The following is a 23,088-nucleotide window of genomic DNA, read 5'->3' as shown; positions in this document are numbered from 1 at the left end:
ATGCAGCCAGGAAAAAGCAACCACGAGTCACAGCCACCCACAAGAAGATTTCTTTTACTATTAAAGGGGGGTGTCCTTCTGGACTCCCATTGCCTCCCCCCAAACGCAGAGGTCAGAAGCGGGGAGCCCCAACCCCCTGCCTCCTCCATGGGAAGCAGCTCCTCCTAGGGACCCTGGCAGGATGGGGCCATTGGATGTGGCAGGGGTGCCCCCCCCCCCGCCTTTGAGCCACCATAGCTGTGGCACAGCCTGCCCCTCACCCTATAGGTGAACCACACCCCTCTCTCACTCCCCATCCTGCTCTCAGGGTCTGGCCCCCCAGGACCCCTCCTGCTCCAACCATGTGGGTATGGGGGGGTTTGTGATGCTGGTTGGCTGTGGGGTGGGCAGAGAGAGGCAGCAGAGAGAAGGTGATTTTTTTTGGGGGGGGGGGAGGCCTGCAGGACCTCACCAGGAGGAAGGCCACTTGAGGGTGGAGCCAGAGAAAAGAACAAGACTCCCCCAGGCCCAAAGGACAGCAGAAAGGGGGCACATTTGCTGCTTTTGTGGTGTGCATGCGCCTATGTCTTGCTCTGGGGATCGCCCCCCCCAAACGGTCCAGAGAGGGTCCGGGCTTGGAGCGCTGGGGGAGAAAGCAAAGGGGAAATGGCTGGGTTCAACTCTCAGGGGTCAGCAGCCCAGCAGGAGGAGGAATAAATGCCCAGGGAAGGCTGAAAAAATCTGGGGGTGGGGGGCTGCTTGAGTCACAGCAAGGCCACCCCCCTGGCGAGGAAGGGAAGGAAGGAATGGGACAGAGCAGCAGGGGCACCCCTTTGGATCCCCCCCCCATCTGGCTCAATGTGTGACAAGGTGGAGAACGCAGACGCCACAGGGTTGGGGGGGCTTTAGGGGGGGTGTCCCTTTCTGCCGAACCTCCTTCCGCGGGAGACTCTCTGCAGAGGACACACCAACGCCACGGCCGGGGGGGGGGCGTGTCAACCCCACTCCTCCAAAAACGCCGGGAGGGAAAGGAGCAAAGCAGAGCTCCTTCTGCCCCCTCCCTTCCACTGTGGCCCCTCCATTTTTCTTTTCCAGGGACCGACTGCCAAATGAGGGCTCCTTCCCTTGGGGGCATCCGAGAGCAAACCCTTTGGCCTGACACAGCTGTAGGGATGCCTCTGGGGCCTGGATGCCAGGGCAGAGCGAGGGGCAAGGGGCTTTGGACGGGGCCTTTCCAATCTCTCTCTCCCCCTCCCTCCTTTCCTCCTGGAACCGTTGCCTGGGCTGTGGGGTCCCATGGCCTGCCCCCCATCCCCATGGGACAAGCCACCTTCGGCCTCTTCCTGCAGGGCTGTCGTCCGCAGAGTCCCCTCCGCTTTTCCCCCAAGGAGAGAACCTCCTTTCTCCCTTGCAAGGTGGGGGGCAGGAAGATGCCCACTTTCTGCCCCCCCCCATCGAGGAAGGAGCCTTTCGCTCTCTCCTTCAAGGGAGTTGTTTATGGGGGACTCATGCAGGGAGACGCAGCCCTAGCAGGGCGAGGGGCTCAGGTTAGGAGGGGTGCACAGGAGGGGGTCTGCTCCCCAAGGAAGGGAGACTCTCCTCCTCCGTGGGGACAGGAAGGAGCCCCCTGCCCCCCCTGCCCTGTCAGGGATTCTGCAGGGGGTCCGTGGCACTTCCAAGGCAGGAGCCACCTTGGGGAATGGCGGGGGCCAGGTCATGGTTCCTGCCTTCTCCCCACTGCTCCTGTGAGGCTTTTGAACCAAGGACTCCTGGGTGGGTCATTTGCAAAGGGGCACAGTGCGCAGACGCACGTGCAGAGAGCCCATCTCCCACAGAGCCACACCTCTGGTCTCACCTGCCAAGGGCCAAAGTGGGGAACTCTGGCGTCCAGGCTGACCCCGGCCCACCGGACGGACATCAGGGTGGTTTCCAAAGGGGCATGCCCGCCTCCCCCAAGCACCCCCTGTGCTCCTCCACCTGGCCAACTTTGTTCCCGGGATTGGGCTCCCTCTGGGGATCAGAATCGGACCTGGGCTTGCTGCAGTCTGCACCCTGATGGAGCCCCTCTCTGCCCCCGGCACGCCTCGGGTGTCCAATGCCGCCGAGAGACAGACCAGGCAGGAGCAGGCTATAGGATGGTGCAGGGCTTCTTATCCTTGAAGGGGTTCTCAGAGGCTGGGACGCCCACCAGCAGAGGGTCGTTCCTGGCCTGCTGCTCGCAGTAATTCATGAGCTCCGAGGAGGCTTTGGAGACCTGAGTGGGGAAGAAGGAGAGAGAGGAATGAGAGCAGCAGCAGGATCAGGTCCCCCTCTCAGCCTGTGCAGATGTGCCAGGGGAAGTCCGCAGGTGGGACTCTAGCAGGATGACCCCTGCCCCCAGGAGAGATTTGCAGGACCCTGTGGGGTGTGCTTGTGGGGGGGGTGGCCCTCCTCTTTCCTGGCGCACCTTTATCCTCTCGATCCCGGCCTCGATCCGCAGCTGCTCCACCAGCTTCCGTGCCTGGGCGATGTTGTTAGTGGTCGACATGGTCTGCCATGGGCTCTGCGTCAGCCCCTGGAATGCTGCGAGGGGGAGAGGAGAGGAAGAGCATGTGGGGCTTCCTTCTTCCCTAGAGTGACCCACTCCCCTCCTGCTCCTGTCTCTCAGGGCGCCCAGGTGAGCAAGAGCAACTCAGGCATCTCCTGCTGATGTATCTTGAAACTTAAATCTTTACATTCCCTTTCTTAAAAGACAGGCTATCAATCTGAAACAAATCTAGAAGGCACAATTTGCTTCAAAGGAGAATGCTATGTTTGTCATTTCTTAATCTTCCGACATGCTCTGCATTTTGTAGATTTGTACTTCTCATGCTCTGTGTTTCTGTGTTTTGGATGTTTGCTATAAGCTGTTTTGAGCACAGCTCATTGTGGGAAAATGGCACAGAATTGTAGGGTTGGAAGGGACCCCAGGGGTCATCTAGCCCAACCCTCTGCAATGCAGGAATCTTTTCACCCAATGTGGGGCTTGAACCCACAACTCTGAGATTAAGGGTCTCCTGCCCCAGCATGTAAGTGAACTCAATCAATCAATCAATCAATCAGTCGGAGGGAGGCCTCTTCCCTTTCCCCCTTTTTACGATAACATTATTGCCACCCCACCCCTCCCTGAAGTACAGATACAGTGCTAAGGAGCAGTCCATGGGAACCGAGACTCAAAGCGGTTCCGCCCAGCAGGAATCAATCAAGGGAAAGGGTGGCTCTGCAGTGTCCCAGGAGAAAGCAGTCTTTGAGAAGCTGGCACACAGTCAAGCTGTACAGAAAGCAATGCTGCTTTTCCCCAGGGTGTAAGAATTCTGCCCCAGACCTGCGACACCCCAACCCCTCTTGGATTTGTGATAGGAATTTTATGGTCTTAGTTATATGGTAATGTTCATAAGTGTACCAACCAAGCACATACATAGATCAGCACAGGAAGGCCAACCTGGAACCATTTTTATTCCTAAACTGACCAAATCTTTTCTCTGCAAGGTCAAAATGGAAAAGCCTCCCCATTGTCTTTTCCTTCACAAATCCTGTCTGAAGGGCATGTCTGTGTTTGAATAGGGTTCCAGTTACAGATAGGTAGCAGTGTTGGTCTGCCATAGTCAAAATAAAAAAAATAAAATAAAAAGGTGCTACTGGAAGGAATTTTATTATTTTGAATAGGGTGTGAGCCTGTGACCTGGCCCAGGAGCAAGCAGGGCAGCAGTTGAAGAAGGAGCAAAAAGGGTTTTCTTGTGTGTGTGTGTGTGTGTGTTTCTTTGTGGCTGATTAGCTGTTTTCCCTGTGCAAAGGTCAGAGGGGGCAGGGTTTCTGTTGAGTCAGGTGATTAGCTGTGGGAGGAGCTTATCAGAGCTTGCAGGGCAGCGGCGCGCACAGTTTGATCCATCTTTTAGATTTAGGGGAGCTAGTCTCAAACGTTTATTGGGGGAGACCTAGGTTTTTTTTGTGGGGGGAGTTATTTGTCCTGTCTTCACGTTTTTATGATGGAGGACCGCTGTAGCCACCCCCAACGACACGTTCTCAAGATGGAGGGGGAGGGAACAGCTGCAGTCGCCTGTGGTTCCTGCGCAATGTTTGCCATCTTGCCAAAGGTTGCAGGCAGCTTTACCTGCAGCAATTGCATGTTGATTGCCCTCTTAAAAGACAAAGTCCAGCAACTGGAGGAACGTGTAGCTACGCTCCAAAGAATTAGAGAGCTGGAGCTCTTCTTGGAAGCAACAGAGCACACCGTCTCCACCAAGGAGGAGACAGGGGACTCCCCTGAGAAGGAGGCTAGTTCACCAACACAGGAGCCAGATATATGGAGAAACGTGACTCAAAGAAGTAGGAGGCCCAGGGTTCGCTCTGATTGTTTAGAAATACACAATCGCTTTGAGGTCCTCTCCCCTAGCATGGAAGACGAAGAGCAGACTCCATTTGAGGATCTCTCCCTCATTACAGTCAATCAGGTATATGAAGACGAGCAACAAAGTCAGTCCTCTGGGAATGTGCAGGCGACCTTGGAACGGACAGCTCACGGAAGAACCCCGACCAAACCTAAGAGGAGGCGTGTAGTGGTGATAGGGGATTCCCTACTGAGGGGAACAGAAGCAGTGATCTGTTGGCCTGACAAGATGTCTCAGGAAGTGTGCTGTCTCCCCGGGGCTAAGATCCAAGATGTAACTGAACGACTGCAAGGAATCATAAAACCCACTGACAAATACCCCTTCCTCTTGGTTCATGTGGGAACCAATGACACTGCAAGCAATAGCCTCCAGAAGATCAAAAGAGACTACGAGGCTCTCGGCAGGAAATTGAAGCAACTAAATGCACAAATTGTCATCTCATCTGTCCTCCCAGTTGAACGACGTGGCCCAGGGAGAGAGGGAAAAATAGTGGAAGTGAACAGCTGGCTTCGCAAATGGTATAAACAGGAACGGTTTGGATTCTTAGATCACGGACTGCAGTTTCTTGAAGATGGACTTCTGGCAAGTGATGGGCTGCACCTCACAATGGTTGGGAGAAATGTTTTTGCCAAAAATCTCAGAAACCTCATCAGGAGGGCTTTAAACTGACTAATGTGGGGGAGGGAGACAGTGCTCCTGAAGGTAGGAGTCTATCAATTAATGAAGATGATCATCCAAATGTCATAGACCAAATGGAGCAAACAGCACGCGGACCTAGTGGTGGGAGGAAAAAATCCTTAAATAAGAGACACGGGGGAATGATTAATGGACTTCAATGTCTGTACACTAATGCACAAAGCATGGGAAATAAACAAGATGAGCTTGAGCTCTTGGTACAGCAAACTAAATATGACATAATAGGCATCACTGAAACCTGGTGGGATAAGTCCCATGAATGGAATGTAAAAATGGGGGGATACAATCTATTTCAGAGAAACAGACCAGACAAGAAAGGAGGAGGAGTGGCGTTATATGTCAGGGATGTGTATACCTGCGAAGAGATCCAAGATTTAGAACCTCAAAGCCAAAGTGAGAGCATTTGGGTCAAAATTAAGGGAGAGAAAAATAACAGGGACCTCATTGTGGGAGTTTACTATAGATCCCCAAGCCAAACAGAGGACATAGACGATGCCTTCCTGGAACAGATGGCCAAGCATGCAAAAGGAAGGGAGATAGTAGTAATGGGGGACTTCAGTTACCCGGATATTTGTTGGATGTCAAACTCAGCCAAGAGCATAAGGTCAAACAGATTCCTCACTGGCCTTGCAGACAACTTCATTGTCCAGAAAGTGGGAGAAGCAACAAGAGGAACAGCCATTTTAGATCTGGTCCTAACCAATGTTGATGACCTGGTTAGTGGGGTAGAAGTGGAAGGATCATTAGGCGCGAGTGATCATGCTCTTCTGAAGTTTACTATACAGCGGAAAGGAGCAGCCAAGCATACTAGGACTCAATTTCTTGACTTTAAGAAAGCCGACTTCATAAAACTTAGGGAAGTGCTGGGTGAGATCCCATGGACAGTAATACTAAAAGGAAAGGGAGTTCATGATGGCTGGGAGTTTGTTAAGAGGGAGATAGTAAAAGCACAACGTCAGGCAATACCAATGAGACGGAAACATGGAAGGTGCCTAAAGAAGCCGGGGTTGCTATCTAAAGAACTTTTAACTGAGTTAAGATTTAAAAAGGATGTGTACAAAAAATGGAAAAGGGGGGAAACCACCAAAGAGGAATTCAAACAAAAAGCCAGCACGTGTAGACACAAAGTCAGAAAAGCTAAAGCACAGAATGAACTCAGGCTTGCTAGAGAGGTTAAAAGCAACAAAAAAGGCTTTTATGGGTATGTTCGTAGCAAAAGGAAGAACAAAGAAACAGTGGGGTCACTCAGAGGAGAGGATGGTGAAATGCAAACAGGGGACACAGAAAGGGCTGAACTCCTCAATGCCTTCTTTGCCTCAGTCTTCTCCGATAAAGAAAACAATGCCCGACCTGAAGAATTTGGAGCAAATGATTCAGCAAAGGAAACACAGCCCAGAATAACTAAGGAGATAGTACAAGAATATTTGGCTAGTTTAGATGTATTCAAGTCTCCAGGGCCAGATGAACTGCATCCAAGAGTATTAAAAGAACTGGCAGATGTGATCTCAGAACCACTGGCAGTCATCTTTGAGAATTCCTGGAGAACAGGCGAAGTCCCGGCAGACTGGAGGAGGGCAAATGTTGTCCCTATTTTCAAAAAGGGGAAAAGAGAGGGCCCAAATAATTACCGCCCAGTCAGTCTGACATCAATACCAGGGAAGATTCTGGAGCAGATCATTAAGCAAACAGTCTGTGAGCACCTAGAAAGGAATGCTGTGATCACCAATAGTCAGCATGGATTTCTGAAAAATAAGTCATGTCAGACTAACCTGATCTCGTTTTTTGACAGAATTTCAAGCCTGGTAGATGAAGGGAACGCAGTGGATGTAGCCTACCTTGATTTCAGCAAGGCATTTGACAAGGTGGCCCATGATATTCTTGTAAAGAAGCTGCTAAAATGCGGTCTTGACTATGCTACCACTCAGTGGATTTGTAACTGGCTGACTGACCGAACCCAAAGGGTGCTCATCAATGTTTCCTCTTCATCCTGGAGAAGAGTGACTAGTGGGGTGCCACAGGGTTCTGTCTTGGGCCCAGTCTTATTCAACATCTTTATCAACGACTTGGATGATGGACTCAAGGGCATCCTGATCAAATTTTCAGATGACAACAAACTGGGAGGGGTGGCTAACACCCCAGAGGACAGGATCACACTTCAAAACGACCTTGACAGATTAGAAAACTGGGCAAAAACAAACAAGATGAATTTTAAGAGGGAGAAATGTAAAGTATTGCACTTGGGCAAAAAAAATGAGAGGCACCAATACAAGATGGGTGACACCTGGCTTGAGAGCAATACATGTGAAAAGGATCTAGGAGTCTTGGTTGACCACAAACTTGACATGAGCCAACAGTGTGACGCGGCAGCTAAAAAAGCCAATGCAATTCTGGGCTGCATCAATAGGAGTATAGCATCTAGATCAAGGGAAGTAATAGTGCCACTGTATTCTGCTCTGGTCAGACCTCACCTGGAGTACTGTGTCCAGTTCTGGGCACCACAATTCAAGAAGGACACTGACAAACTGGAACGTGTCCAGAGGAGGGCAACCAAAATGGTCAAAGGCCTGGAAACGATGCCTTATGAGGAACGGCTAAGGGAGCTGGGCATGTTTAGCCTGGAGAAGAGGAGGTTAAGGGGTGATATGATAGCCATGTTCAAATATATAAAAGGATGTCACATAGAGGAGGGAGAAAGGTTGTTTTCTGCTGCTCCAGAGAAGCGGACACGGAGCAATGGATCCAAACGACGAGAAAGAAGATTCCACCTAAACATTAGGAAGAACTTCCTGACAGTAAGAGCTGTTTGACAGTGGAATTTGCTGCCAAGGAGTGTGGTGGAGTCTCCTTCTTTGGAGGTCTTTGCAGGGGGTTGGACTTGATGGCCCTTGTGGTCTATTCGAACTCTATGATTCTATGATTCTATAATATTTGTGGACGCAGAAAAGGCCTTTGATAACATATATTGGGATTTTATTTTTAAAAACTTAGAATATATGGAGGTGGGAAAAGAATTTTATAACAGAATAAAAGCGATATATACTGAACAAAAAGCAAAGCAGCCCATCTTCTGGTGAAGAGAATCAGCGTAGCACCAGTGGAGAAGGGGGCAGATGGGGGAAGCGGCGAGGTGGTCCCATGACTCCTTGCCGGGGACCAGCGGGGAGAGTAGGGGTCCTCCGCTGCCTACGCCCTCCTTGCGCAGAAGGCTTTTGTGCAGAGAGAGTAGGAGGAGACTAGGCGTCGAAGAGCTTCTTTGCTGGAAGAAGTTTAAGAAACGCCCACGGACGGATTCTGCCAGCGATTGAGTCAGCCACGGGAGAGTGGCTGTCTGGATAGGAAAGGTTCACTCAGGCAACCCAGCCGGGTGTTTGCACCGGCTTACACACGAGCAACCCCTAGAACCATTACAATATCAAAAGGTATGAGGCAGGGATGTCCTCTTTCACCATTGTTATTCATAATGGTCCTGGAGATTTTCTTAAAACTCAATAAGGAAAAATGAAACAATAAAAGGTGTGTCAGTAGGCCAGAATGAGTATAAAGTGAAAGCCTTTGCTGACGATCTGGTAATAACTGTGGAAGAACCGTTGGAAAGTGTAAAAGCAGTTTTGGAAGAGATTGAACAATTTGGTCAAGTGGCAGGGTTTATATTAAATAAGAAAAAAACCAAAATACTTGCAAAAATATGGAGCAAGGTATGATAGAAACAATGCAACAACATATAGGGATAGAAGTGGTAAAAAAGTTAAATATTTGGGAATTTGGTTAATCCCCAAAAGTACTGATTTGTTTCAAAATAACTATGTGCCAGTGTGGAATGGAATAAAGAAAGACTTAGAGGTGTGGGGTCGAATGAAGTTATCATTCTGGGGGAGAATTTCAACGATTAAGAGGAGCATGCTGCCAAAGATGCTATTTTTATTTCAGACAATTCCAATAATCAAGGGGACAATGATTTTTTAAAGAATGGCAAAGAACAATTTCAAAATATATCTGGCAGGGTAAAAAGCCAAGAATTCAGTTTAAGTTGTTAACGGATGTGAAAGAAAGAGGGGGCTTTGCCCTGCCAGGCTTGACATTATGCTATGAAGCCCACAATGGGCACATGGTTGGCCCTGGGAGAACAGGAGGCTGTGCTAGATGGGCTCTCTTTATGTTCCTGTGCTGGAAAATGTGTGGTCTTTACTTCCTTTCTGGAACAATAAATCCTGCACTGCTTTTGCACAGTGGAGGCAGTCCACCTCCACAACCCGATATTGTGTGAGGATGGAGGGGGCAGGTCTGATCCAGCAGCCAGCTTCTTCAGCGGCCCTCATGGAGCCTCCAGGTCCAGAGGCAGTCTATCTGGGTCCTGGGGGGCATTGGTCTGCTGTGAGGACAGGAGGCTGGACTGGACTTTGGGCCTGGTCTTGCAGCTGCAGGGCTCTTTTTCCAGGTCTTCCCTGAAGACGGCTGGGAAAGCGGCGCCTGGCTGGTGGGTCGCAATCCTGCTTCAGGGCGCCTGAGCTGGGTCAGCCGGTGGGTCTCCTGCCCTGAGGAGAGTCCAAAAGCAGCAGCCGCCGTGTTTCTGGGAGGAGCAAGGGCGGCAAAGAAGGTCCAAGCCTAGCTCTCCTTCTGGATGGCCATCTCTCTCTCTCTCTCTCTCTCTCTCTCTCTCTCTCTCCTTGGCTCGGCCAGCCTTTCCGCTCTGGCCACAGACCCCTTGCTTAAGAGGCTGGGCCCCCACCCTGGGCTCCCCCTGCTCAGCTGTGACTTCTGGGGTGTTTTTGCTCCCTCTCCAGCAATCGCAGAAGGGGAGAAGGAGGAGGAGGCGGCGGGTCCCAGCACAAGCCCCAAGGCGAAAGCTAGCAAGGGAAGTCCTGGGTCTCATTATTATTATTATTATTATTATTGTTGTTGTTGTTGTTGATTCCTAGTGCACCCCCCTTCACCTGCAGAACTCAGGGCGGTTGGTCTTCTTTGCTGGGGTCCCTGAGAAGATGGGGGGGGGCTCTCCTTCCTTGGAGGTTTCTAAGCAGAGCTTGGGCGGGCATCTGTCAGGTCTGCTTGATCTGAGAGCCCTGCATGGCAGGGGCTGGGCTGGATGAGCTCTGGGGACCCCTCCCAACTCTGCTTCTCTAACAGCTGGGCCTCCAAGCCTGCTGAGGTCTTAACTCTCTGCCTCCGCCCCTCCAAGCTGAACCTTTCTCTGCAAGCTCCTTCACACTTTCCTCCAGGGGCTTCCTCTGTCTCCCCACTTATCTCTGATTTTTTTTAGAGCAGCATCCAGAACTGGCCTCAGGCCGCCAAGATGCTGCCATGGAGCCACCTCCCCTCCTGCCTCCTCTGTTATTTCTCCTACCAATAGGGAACCTATGCAAGGACTCTATATGGGCTCTTGGATACCCCATAAGGGAAAAGGGCATCTTTTTATTTACAACAGATGGCGACCACGCTCGAAGGGACTTTTGGTTACCCGGATTCTGGAAGCGAGGTAGGACTGGTTATGCAGTGCGCACCAGGCAGTCTCCAGGAGGAATAACCAGTCCGCCATCGATCCCAGGGTCTGGAAATAACTGGAGGTCCAGCGGGGTTAACCAGAGGAAGCAACACTTGATCAGGCCGGCCTTAAACAACCAGTCAAGAGATCGCAGGATCACCAGGAACAGCGCATGCAGAAGTGAGTATAAGTAGGAAACACGGGTAGTGGGTTGGGTTCTCTAAACCACAGCAACCAAAATTCTTTAACTCTTCCTTTTCCCTTCAAATCTAAACTTTCATAAATATTATAAGCAACAGTATAAAAAAGCAAAAGAAGATCTAGGGAAAATCGAGCAATTTATAAAGAACAACGGACTGCAATGGATTCCAAAGGATAAAAAGAATCTACTAAATGGCGTAATTACAAGTCAGGAAGTGGAACATGCAATAAATTCAATGCAACTTGGCAAGACACCAGGACCTGATGGTCTATCAGCGAAATATTATAAGACATTGAAAGATTGGCTTATACAACCTCTGGTAGAAATATCTAATTCAATTTTACGGGGGGGGGGCACCTGAAACCTGGAGACAAGCTTACATTACTCTGATTCCTAAACAGGGTCAGGATAGATCCAACGTAAAAAACTGCAGACCAATCTCCCTACTTAATGTGGATTATAATTTTTTTGCAAATATACTGGCTAATAGGCTAAAAAAGGTTTTATCTGAGTATATTCATAAAGACCAGGCAGGATTTGTGCCTGGAAGACATATGAAAGACAATGTTAGAAATGTTGTGGATATTTTGGAAAAGTTAGAAGCAAGAAAGAGTTGTAAAGCAATGTTAATGTTTATCGATGCTGAGAAAGCCTTTGACAATGTTTCTTGGAGTTTTATGTTACATAACTTAGAGAGTATGGGGATAGGTCATGATTTTATAAATGGTATTAGTGCAAACACAGATAGAGAGCACGTGGCGTAAATTCCATAGTTTCCTTTATTCCCTACAAAATAGGCACCCTGGATCGCCTTTTTACCTAATGGGAGATATGAATGCCAGAATAGGCTCAAATGATGATAGCCTGGAAATAAAATTCCCATTATTAAGAGATCTAAAGGAAAATAGTGCCTTCTTTCTAAACCCACCCTCACGTAGACATTCGAAAGATTGCCAAATCAACTATGCCGGATTCTGCCTGGCTTTTTTACAAATAAGTCTTGACCTCATCATTGCTAATGGGGCATCCCCCGGGGACAGAGAAAGCGAGTACACATTCATAAATACAAATAGAGCCAGCACAGTAGACTACTGTCTCACTAACAGAGAGGCCTTCAAATCAATTAAAAAATTCACCATAGATAATAGGACTGAAAGCGACCACCTACCTCTCTAATCATCTCCACTACTGGCCAAAATTCAATTCAGCACTCTCACAGAACATGAGGTCATAGATAAAGCAAATTATCTAGCATTGTGTAGGAAAAAATGGACACCTGAGATAACAATTGCAGTTGAGAATAGACTGAATCCACAAACTGCAATTAAGTTAAGATCAATTATAATAAACAATGAAAGAAGATTCTCCCAGTCTCAATGGTTGCTGGATGGCCATAACCTTGAACAGGTAAAATACTTCAGTTACCTAGGGCTCACATTCCATCATACAGGATCTTGGAAGCACCATTGGCAAACCTCCCTTCAAAAGGCGGAGATTACAAAGCTAGCCATACATAGATTCTTCTTCACAAAGGGCGGCAAATATGTTCCAGCAGCCTTAAGGGTTTTCAACGCAAAGCCCGTTTCCCAACTCCTGTATGCAGCAAATGTCTGGCAAAATGGGGACCTGCCAAAGCTAGATGGCTTTCAGGCAAAATTTCTACGATCTCTGCTGCAGGTACCCAACTGCGTCCCCAACTCTGTACTTCTGTTAGAAGCTGGTGAATGCCCAATTTCAACTAAAGTGTGGTGGGCTGCCCTAAAACATTGGCTCAGGATTTCAGTGTTTAACCTAGGGAAGGGTTTGTACCAAAACCTGACCAATGAGGAATTTGTCAGCAAATGGCAGAAAACCATGGCTAAAAAAGCCACCTCTATTGGTCTGTCTCCCCCCAACTGTATTACCTTGGTTATGAAGGCGCCCAAAAGGTTTTAAAGCAAAGATTATGGGACAATGCACACAGTGACTTGTGATCTCAATCACACGCAGTCTGTAGTCTGCTGGCAGTAGGAGTTCAATATGGGTATGTCTTTAAGTTAACATCTTACATCAAAAACCTGACGGTACCTAACTACCGAAGGCTTTTCACCAAAGCCAGACTAAATGTCTTCCCCTCTGCAGTGTTGGATGGTAGGTTGAGAGGAGTTCCCTACCAGGACAGACTTTGCTTGTGTGCTCAAGACATCGATTCCATAAATCATATTTTGTTGCACTGTGCAAAATATGAGCAGGCCAGGGCTGAACTGATACTACCCTTGCTGGTACCTTTCCCGGGAAAATCAGAGGCTCACTATGTCAGGTTCCTACTAGAAGACCGGACAAAAGCTAGAACGTTAGCAGTGGCAAAGTTTTTATCAGTGGTTGCAAGAACAAATGAGCCCTAGATTCTAAACAAAATGCTTGATTAACCTGGAGGTAGGCTGTATGAATTGTGTATTGATTTGTAATGATTTGTTGGGTCTCTGGACCGTAATAAAGATTGATTGATTGATTGATTGATTGATAAATGGTATTAAAGCAATCTATCAAGAACAAAAAGCTAAAATTATTGTAAATAATGTGGTTTCAGAGGAAATTAGAATTGAGAAGGGAACCAGGCAAGGGTGCCCACTGTCCCCTCTGCTGTTTATCTCAGTACTGGGGGTCTTGTTCATCTTCTCTAATCACACTTAGCAAGTCAAAGGTATCACAGTAGGTTCGAAACAATACAAATTAAAAGCCTTTGCTGATGATTTGGTTCTGACATTACAAGATCCAGACTCCAGTGCAGTTAAAGCACTGGAGCTAATACATGAGTTTGGTCAGGTAGCAGGATTTAAATTAAACAAGAGCAAGACCAAAGTAAGAGAGAAAAATCTGGATAATGAAAAAAGGAAAATATTACAAGAAAAAAACGGGCCTAGATTTTGTGAAAAAAGTTAAATATTTGGGGGTGAACCTGTCTGGGAAAAATTTGAATCTGTATAAGGATAACTATGAGAAAATATGGAATGAAATTAAAAGAGATTTAGAGGTATGATCTAACTTAAAATTGTCATTAATGGGCCGGATTTCTGGGATTAAGATGAATGTGCTGCCAAAGATGCTTTTTTTTTGTTTCAAGCCCTCCCAATTATAGACAATGTGAAATGTTTTAAAGAATGGCAAAAAGCTCTTTCTAGATTTATCTGGCAAGGGAGGAAACCCAGAATTAAAAACAAATTACTTACAGATTCTAAAGAAAGAGGGGGATTCTCTCTGCCAGACTTAAAAATCTATTTTGAAGCTGCCGCACTTTGTTGGATTAAAGAATGGATGAAATTAGAAGATACAGATTTACTAGATTTGGAGGGATTTGATAATGTGTTTGGTTGGCATGCATATTTGTGGTATGATAAAGTAAAAGCCCATGAAGCATTTAAAAATCATATAATTAGGAAATCGTTGTATAATGTTTGGATAAAATACAAAGACCTTTTAGAAAGAAAGATGCCCAGATGGCTTTCACCAATGGAGGCAAAGGCCCAGAAAAAATTAAATATGGATACCAAATGGTTGAGATATTATGACTTATTAATAGAGGAAGAGGAAGGTTATAAATTAAGACCATTTGAGCAAATTAAAGATAAGCTAAACTGGCTACATTATCACCAGATTAACAAATTGTATAAATTGGATAAGAAAAATGGTTTTGCCTTGGAAAAATGTAAGTTGGAGATGGAGTTGTTAGATACTGAAGGTAAAAACTTATCTAAAATGTACAAGCTTTTGCTGGAGTGGCATACAAAAGATGAACAAGTTAAATCGGTGATGATTGGGCAAGAGATTTAGGACATAATGTTTGAGGACTGGGAAAGATTGTGGAAGAAAGGAGTGAAGTTCACCGCATGTACTTTGTTAAAGGAAAATATTATGAAGATGATGTATAGATGGTATTTGACTCCTGTAAAATTAGCAAAGATGTATCGTAATTGTGATAATACATGTTGGAAATGTAAAGAAATGGAAGGAACGTTCTTTCTTTTCTTTTTTTAAATGATGTTTATTGAGAATTTTAAATTTACAAAGAAGAAAGAAAAGACAAGAGAAGGAGAAGAAGAGATAAAGAAGTAGATAAACATAACAATTTAACAATACAGATCAATAATAACCAAAGTAAAAAAAGAAAAGTAACAAAACACACAATACATCTAAATCAAAAAGCCAAAAATAAACAAAAAAATTAAAAACAAATCCAATATTCCCAAATTCTTAATTTTCATTAACTTATTTCATCAACCTCCTCACACCTCCCTTTTTTGTATTCTAGTTATTAATTATCTCAGCAAATCCTTTGCATCTTTCACAATATTCTGTCATTAAATTACCTTAATCTATTTTAATCTTATCTTACCATAAAAACCCTAAAACTTAAAACTTAAATCTTATTTATACCAAATTCTTTTAACCATAACATATTCTTACATAATTCTTTTTAACATTTCTGCTAAAGCCAAATAATTTCATTCCAACATTTTTCTAATACTCATTAATTTTACAATACTTTTCTAAATAAATTTTTAGAACTTTCTTCCACTCTTCATCCATCGTCTCTTCTTCCTGGTCTCGGGTTTTGTCAGTCCTTTCTATCCCATCCATCTAGTCCATCAATCTGGTGACCTTATATCCGAGGCTCTTAAGTCTTTTCTATGTCCCTTTCGCAGGTCTTCTTCATGTTTATACCCGTACTTTACTTTGTCTTCTGCTCCTTTCACTAGGGGAGACTCCAGCTTGACAATATTTTTGTCCCTTCTCGACAAGTCAGCCCCTTTTCCATAGTCAACACTGAAATCCATGTGGTATTTAAAGGCGTGTTTCAAGGTCCCTCCAAAGTTAACGGCCCCCCATAACTCCAAACTCCCCCCGGCCCAAAGCCAGACTTGAAAGGTCAAAACATCCCTGCATAGGGGGGTCCATCCAGCCCCCCATCTCCAAGCCAAACAGAACTCCATCTCTCCAAATCTGACTTTTTCCAGGTTCATTCGTCAAAGCCACCAACTCATGTTCCTGCTGGGCCACAGTTCCCTCCATCTCTGCCACCCGAGGTCCAGCAACAACCTCCTCCCTCATCTGATCTGTCAAAGCATATTCCTGGATTAATTCCTGAGTGGGTTCTATATAGGTACCCATTGCCTGTCCAAAATTTCCAATTGCAACAGTCATCAAATCCATCTTCTCATGTAACTGTTCCAATAAAGCACTTGTCTTGCAAAAGGCAAGCACCAGAGCCTCTGAGCACATTCTTAAATCATAGAATCCTAGAGTTGGAAGAGACCACAAGGGCCATCGAGTCCAACACCCTGCCAAGCAGGAAACACCATCAGAGCACTCCTGACATATGGTTGTCAAGCCTCTGCTTAAAGACCTCCAAAGTAGGAGACTCCACCACACTCCTTGGCAGCAAATTCCACTGTCCAACAGCTCTTACTGTCAGGAAGTTCTTCCTAATGTTTAGGTGGAATCTTCTTTCTTGTCGTTTGGATCCATTGCTCCGTGTCCGCTTCTCCGGAGCAGCAGAAAACAACCTTTCTCCCTCCTCTATGTGACATCCTTTTATATATTTGAACATGGCTATCATATCACCCCTTAACCTCCTCTTCTCCAGGCTAAACATGCCCAGCTCCCTTAGCCGTTCCTCATAAGGCATCGTTTCCAGGCCTTTGACCATTTTGGTTGCCCTCCTCTGGACATGTTCCAGTTTGTCAGTGTCCACTTTGTTCAAGGTCGAAGTCTGGTCCCACGATCTTTAATCTTAACAGCTGCAAAGCTCCCCAGTTCAACTTTAATAACAGCTTCACAAGCTCCCTCTAGGGGGAAACAATTTCTATTTGTATCCATCTTTTTTATTATTATTAAAAGCAGATCTAGCAACAAAGTTTTCCTTTTTCGGATATTTTGTCGATATTTTGTTCCTTTTAAATGCAAAAGGGAACAATGGAGTCAATATGTTTCTCTTTTTTTAACTATCTGTCAAAAACGTTTGTCCATAGTCAATGAACTTCCCCAAAACGTCTGTCCTGACACCCCGCTCCCAGGTTCAAGACAGTGGAAAACTGCCTTTCTTTACTCTCTCTTCTGCAGGTTTAAAGAGTCTAAAAAAGGTTCCCCCCTCTTCTCCTGCTTCCAAGGGGGGTTCAGTAATTTTAAATGATGAACATTTAATCCTTTAAACACGACTTTCTAAACTCTAGCTTGCCGTGTCTTTGCTTCAGTCTATCTACAAAAGCGGAAGGCGGACTTCCTGTTTAGACCTTCCCGCTTTTGGTGCCTAATTAAGAAATTTCATAGTCCAATTTTCCGTTCTACTCATGGGCAGTTGTTTAAAATCCAATTGTCCACAGGAAAAAGTCAGCGCTGTCCGGCAACAGCAATGCGGCTTCACTCCGTGAAAGAAGCAGTCGATTCAAAGCACCGCGCCACTCACCCCCACGTTGCTCCGGTTCCCCAAAACAGGGTTTCCCCATGAGTAGGGGGGGCGCAAAGGTGCCAGCCGAATCCCACGTCCACAGGCTTCTCCCACCTGTGATTTTTGATGGGTCTCTGCCTCGCCGTGGCGGTTAAGACCCTGTTTTCCACTGAGCGGATTCCTCCCGATCGGAGGAAATCCGCCATTGCCAGAGGCGCCAACCCGGAAGTCTGGCTTACCCTGATAGGCCAGTATAGTAGATACTGTTGGACTTATGCAATAGCTGAGAAGTCCCAAGCATTTGAGAAGTACAAGGTTTTTTGCAACTGGGTAAAAACGCACTTTAACAAACCTATTAAGAACCTGTTTTCTGACCGGGGCGGGGAATTTGTTTCTGAGGTTTTTGAGAATTTCCTGGAAGCGCAGGGGACTACTCATGAGTTATCTTGCCCCCGAAGTCCCTGGCAAAATGGGCTTGTTGAAGTTGTGCAGTGTGACCTGCAGGCAGGGGTTAAAACGTATTTGCACGATGCTAATCTGCCCAAAGATTTTTGGGCTGAAGCGCTTAATGCGTTTTGTTATGTTAGAAATCGCAGTTATCATTCTGGTTTAGATGTCACCCCCTATGAGAAGCTGTTTAAAAAACGCCCTAATCTGAAATACCTACGTATTTGGGGTTCAGATGTAATTATGCCTTATCCCGCTAAGCAGAAATTGGGTGAGCGTAGTGTTCAGGGAAAATTAATGGGCTACCAGTAGGGGGCATACAGAATTTACATACCAGCAACTGGCAAATTTCATATTACCAGAAGCATGATACAAACTGTAAATTGGAATGGAGTTGCTGTTTTCCAAGATACTAATGGTATAGATAATACTGAAGAAGAAGAGGAAGCAGCAGCAGCAGCAGGAAATGATAGTGCTTCTGAATTAATGGAAAAAGACAAAAAGCCTGTTGAATCTGATAATTTGTTTGATGATTTAAAGTCACAGGCACCCGAGGGGAGGTTAGATTCTCTTGAGTTTTCTGACTGTGAGCTTAGCCCACAGGCATCTCTTCAGCCTGACAATGATGATTTAAAACCTGAAACTAGTAGTTCACTTAGTCCCATTAAGTCTGAGGAGTCTGACTCTCCTTCCGGACTGAGGCGTTCAGATAGAAAGAGGCAGAAGCCACAATGGTTTGCAGATGAACATTTTAATACTGTGTATGCCAATAAGGCGGTTTTTGAGCCAAAAAGCTACAATGATGTTCAGAATTTACCTAAGCACCAAGCTGCGAATTGGTATAAAGCTATGAACTCTGAGATAGCTTCTTTAAAAGAGCATAACACTTGGTCTCTTGTACAACAAACCCCAGATATGAGTTATTGATTCAAAATGGGTTTACAGAGTTAAAATGAATGACAAAAATGAAGTTGTAAGGTACAAGGCTAGATTAGTTGCTAGGGGTTTTCAACAAATTCCAGGTGAAGATTATGATTTGTGTTATTCACCAAGTGTAAAATATGAAACAGTTAAGCTTTTGTTAAAAGATGCATCACAACGTGGACATTCTGTTTATCACGTAGATATAAAAACTGCATATTTGTTTGCAGATTTAAAAGAACAAATTTTTATGCGTGTTCCTGAAGGCATAGATGCCGCTGAAGGTTTGGTATGCAAATTAAATAAATCCCTTTATGGTCTGCACCAAAGTGGAAGGAATTGGCACCAAACTTTATCAAAAGAATTGCTAGATATTGGTTTTTCACACGGAAAGGCAGACAATTGTGTGTTTATAAAGGAAAGGGCAAACTCTGTAACAAAAATATGTGTGTATGTAGATGATGTGTTAATTTCTACAAAAACTAAACAGGAATATGAACAGGTAGTTTCACAGTTACAGAAGAAATTTGATGTGGTGGAATTAGGCATAGCTAAAAATTACTTATCCATGCAAATTGAGAAAGGCAAAAATGGATCTTTTCTGGTTCATCAAACTGCAAAAATTGATGATCTAGTTGAAATGCTACGTTTAGAAAATGCAAATGGGAAGGAAACACCTATGGTGTGTGGTTTCACCTTTACAGGTGAAGATAAGCCATTTCCTAACAAAACTTTGTATCGTTCTGCTATAGGCAAGCTAAATTTCATTCAAAGAATCTCAAGACCAGATATAACTTATGCTTTTCACTTTCTGGCAAAATTTGTGGAAAAGCCCACTACGCAATGTTTCTCTGCTCTTAAGAGAGTGGTAATGTACCTTAAACATACTAAACATTATAGGTTGCAGTTTACAACAAGTATTGACAAAGGTTTTGAAATTTTCTGCGATGCATCTCATGCAGTGGAACAAAATAATTGCAGGGGTGTGTCTGGTATGGTGTTTTGTTATAGCAGTTGTCCATTTGAATGGAAGTCCCAGACACAAACCATTATTTGTCTCTCCACAACAGAGAGTGAATTATGTGCATGCGTTCAGGCCACTCGTGATGTAGAATGGTATCTGCAAGTTTTTGCAGACCTACAGATGCAAGTAACACTACCAGTAAAAGTTTGCCTTGATTCCCAGAGTGGACTTTCTATCCTATGTTCAGAAACCAATACGCAGCGCACTAGAGTCTTAAGGTTACGCTTAAAATTTGTAAAGAAACTAATTGCTGATGAAATGATTGTATTTCAATATGTTCCAGGTGACAATCAAATTGCGGCCATTTTTACAAAAGCACTTCCAAAGTTTACACATGAAAGACATATACAAAATATGCTTTATGTTTTTGTTCCACAATGATGAACCGCAGGGGAAATGTTGAATGGTGTCTTTAAGGGGCCAGAGCAAGGGCCAGAGCAAAATAACGAGACCCAGCTTTACAGCCGTGAAACATAGCAGGTGCTGCTGAGTTGTGTTCATCAAGCTGTGTCAGCAATTGGGTCTAGTATGTAAAGAGCAGCACCTAGCTCCTCTCCCATTACCCTGGGGGATGGGTTGGTGGGTGGGTCTGGTTTGTTGTTGTTATCTTTAGTGTAAAAGGAGTTTTTGTTTTTGTTATTAAAACCTTGTTTAAGTTATTTTTGAGTCCCTTTTTAATGCATGGTCTCCCCAGCAAGCTCTCTGCAGCGCTACCACACTGCAAATAGCCAACACCAGCAACTCCTCTAAGGACAATAGTTTCAAGGCAGAGACCAGAATGGGTTTTAAGGAAAGGTAATATAAAAGAGATTGTTGATCCTCTGCAAACAATTCAGATGGTATTGGATACACTTGGAATTCCTAATTACTAAAGAATGACTTTTAAAATGATATTTAAAAAAAGCATTCTCAGGATCAGCTTTCATATTATGTAGAGTGTCATATAAATCTATATCCAGGAATAAAATTGAGAATGTATTGAAAAAGAATCTTTATGTAATTTGTTTACAGGAAACGCATGTGGCCAAAAAACAAACATATTTTGACAAATAAAAGGTTAGGAGTTGAGTTTATTAACTCAAACGTGAACAAAAAAAGAGGGGTAGTGATCTATGTTAAGGAAAAATGGGAACCCAAACTAATCTGATTATCAGCCAAGTATTATAAAATTTTAGAAGATCAATTAACTCCGGTGTTATGCAAGGTCATGAACAGCATTTTGTGAGGAGGGTAGATACCAGACACTTGGAAGGAGGCACATATCACAATGATTCCCAAACCTGACACTGATAGATTGAATATAAAAAATTAGACCCATATCATTACTAAACAATGATTACATTTTTTTTGCAGATGTATTGGCAAATAGACTTAAAAAATAAATAAAGGGCAGAAAATTTTGTCCGCAAATGGTAAGGCTGAAATGACTGAGAATGTTAAAGATCCTATGAATTCTGACTCTGGCCATTTCCCCCCATATATAAGGGCGTGGCTGATTGTTCCATGAATGACAAGAGGGAAATCACACAAAATGATAGCCCACATTTTTTAATAAACACCTGCTCTCAATTCCCTGTAAATAAAGGAAGCGCTCCCTTTGCTTGGGCTGCAGGAAAACAATATTGGCCAGATGAGAAGGAAACATGATCCCTTAGAACTGAGTTAACAGAAATTTAATTTGACCAACTTCTATTGCTAGCTTTGGTGAATACTTGAATTGCTGAGTTTCTTTAAAAAAAAAAAAAATCTAACCCTATTTTTAAAATCTACTCCTTACCCTTCCCTTCCTTTATTCAAATGGTAATTTAGCCCAAAGATGCAACATTTTAAATGGTATAAAAGATTTGCTGAGACATGAACTCTGCACATGCACAGAGGTTAGGTGAGCTTAAAAAAAATACACTAAATACATCAACAACAAACCAGACCCAACCACCAACCCATCCCCCAGTGTAATGGGAGAGGAGCTAAGTGCTGCTCCTTATATACTAGACCCAATTGCTGACACAGCTTGATGAACACAACTCAGCAGCACCTGCTATGTTTCACAGCGGTAAAGCTGGGTCTCGTTATTTTGCTCTGGCCCTTGCTCTGGCCCCTTAAAGACATACACATCGGGTGGAACAATGATGAACCTTTACATTTCAAGAAACCATTCAACACACTCTCCCTCCACCAGTTTGTGTCTCCCTGAGGGACTGCGCACACACAGCTGGAGACTGCGCCTGCATGGAAACGTCCTCTGCTCCTCCCTTGTCAGTCCCCTCCTGGTTCTGGGTGACAAGTGGTGCAGGAGAGGGCGTCCCTTGCCTTGCCTAGTCTGCCTCCTGCTCCTCTTCCTCCAGCTCTGAAGCTTCCCTTGCCTCTGACTCTTGCCTCCTGGCTGCTACAGGTCTCCACAAATCGCTGCTCCCCTCTCCCGAGTCAGACCCCAGACCCCTTTCCCCTGATGCAAAACCATCCGTGTCTGCCCAGTCCCTGGATCCCCTTCACGGCCAGAGATCAGTCCATTAGGCACAGGCAAGAGAAAAAGGTCAATGTCACCAACCGCCACCTCCAACACACCAGAGAGAAGGCAGCCCAGGAATAAGATCCCAATCCAAACCCCATTACAGAAGCCGCTCCACAGCCACCTGCAAACATACCTTTTCTTCCAGCGTCCTTGGAACACACCTGAGAGGGAGACAGAGAAAGAGAGAGGAAAGGTTACGTTTTTTTATTTTATTTTCTGAATGGGGATAAATATCAATCTGACACAGAGCTTGGGGGGGGGGGAGACAGGAGGTTGCCCAAATGCCAGCAGGGGAGGGGGGGTCCCAAATTCTTTTACACACACTGGGGTGTGTGAGAGAGAGTTTGTATGATCAATCGAGCCTCAAAACAACCGTGAGGTGGGTTAGGCTGAGAGAGGCAGAGCCTGTGCTCAAGGGAGTTGAACCCAGTCTCCCAGGCCCAGCCTCTCCCTCTAAACACTTCCCCACTGGCACATTTGGGGAAGGAGACGTGATCTCCAGCTCCACTTGGAGGGCAGGGTGTGGGGCAGCAGGGCCATTTTGTAGCAGGCCCCAAACCAGAGAATTCCCTTCCCTGGGATAGTGGTTGGCACATGCTAATCTGTCACATGCTTTCAATGCTCTGATATGGGTGGCTGTCATTTATATACGCATATCAGAGTGCATGTATGTGCTGTTCTTTGTGTATGTGTTTTTGGCATGTGTCTTATCTCGAGAAACAATGGAGTGTTTCTCCAGGGATGAAGCCACATGGGCAGAAACCACCTCCTTGACCACTGAACCCCCCTCTTGGTCTCGTCCACTCCGTCCTCAGGAGCCTGTCTTTGCATGCAGGAGAAGCCCCTAACTCATCGAGAGTCTGAGACCCCTTGGCTCCCCTCACCTGGTTCAGCTGGCCAGTCAAAGCTGTTTCCTGGGACTGTGGCCACTGTCACCTGCTGACAGCTTCTAGGAGCCGCAGGTGAGAGCTGAGTGCCGGGGGATGAGGGTGGGGAGG

At 45.4% G+C, this 23,088-nt stretch overlaps 1 protein-coding gene across 3 annotated transcripts in view; it reads right to left on the bottom strand.

Annotated features, from left to right (window-relative positions):
• Window positions 1-428: 428 nt before the first annotated feature.
• LOC309523220 (guanine nucleotide-binding protein G(I)/G(S)/G(O) subunit gamma-7) overlaps window positions 429-23,088 on the bottom strand; it is a 96,181-nt gene continuing 73,521 nt past the window's right edge. For all 3 annotated transcript variants that reach the window (XM_082207025.1, XM_082207023.1, XM_082207024.1), the window contains exons 3-5: window positions 22,224-22,251; window positions 2,426-2,541; window positions 429-2,233 (exon numbers count right to left, since the gene is read on the bottom strand). In XM_082207025.1, coding sequence (XP_082063151.1) covers window positions 2,108-2,233; window positions 2,426-2,506 — 207 coding nt within the window. In that variant the 5' untranslated portion in view covers window positions 2,507-2,541; window positions 22,224-22,251 and the 3' untranslated portion in view covers window positions 429-2,107. The remainder of the gene's footprint in view (window positions 2,234-2,425; window positions 2,542-22,223; window positions 22,252-23,088) is intronic.

This window comes from Podarcis vaucheri (genome assembly GCF_965113315.1).
Source record: "Podarcis vaucheri genome assembly, chromosome: 18".
Classification (NCBI taxonomy): domain Eukaryota; kingdom Metazoa; phylum Chordata; class Lepidosauria; order Squamata; family Lacertidae; genus Podarcis; species Podarcis vaucheri.
The sequence above is the reverse complement of the archived record's forward strand: the minus strand, read 5'-3'. Positions and strand labels throughout refer to the sequence as shown.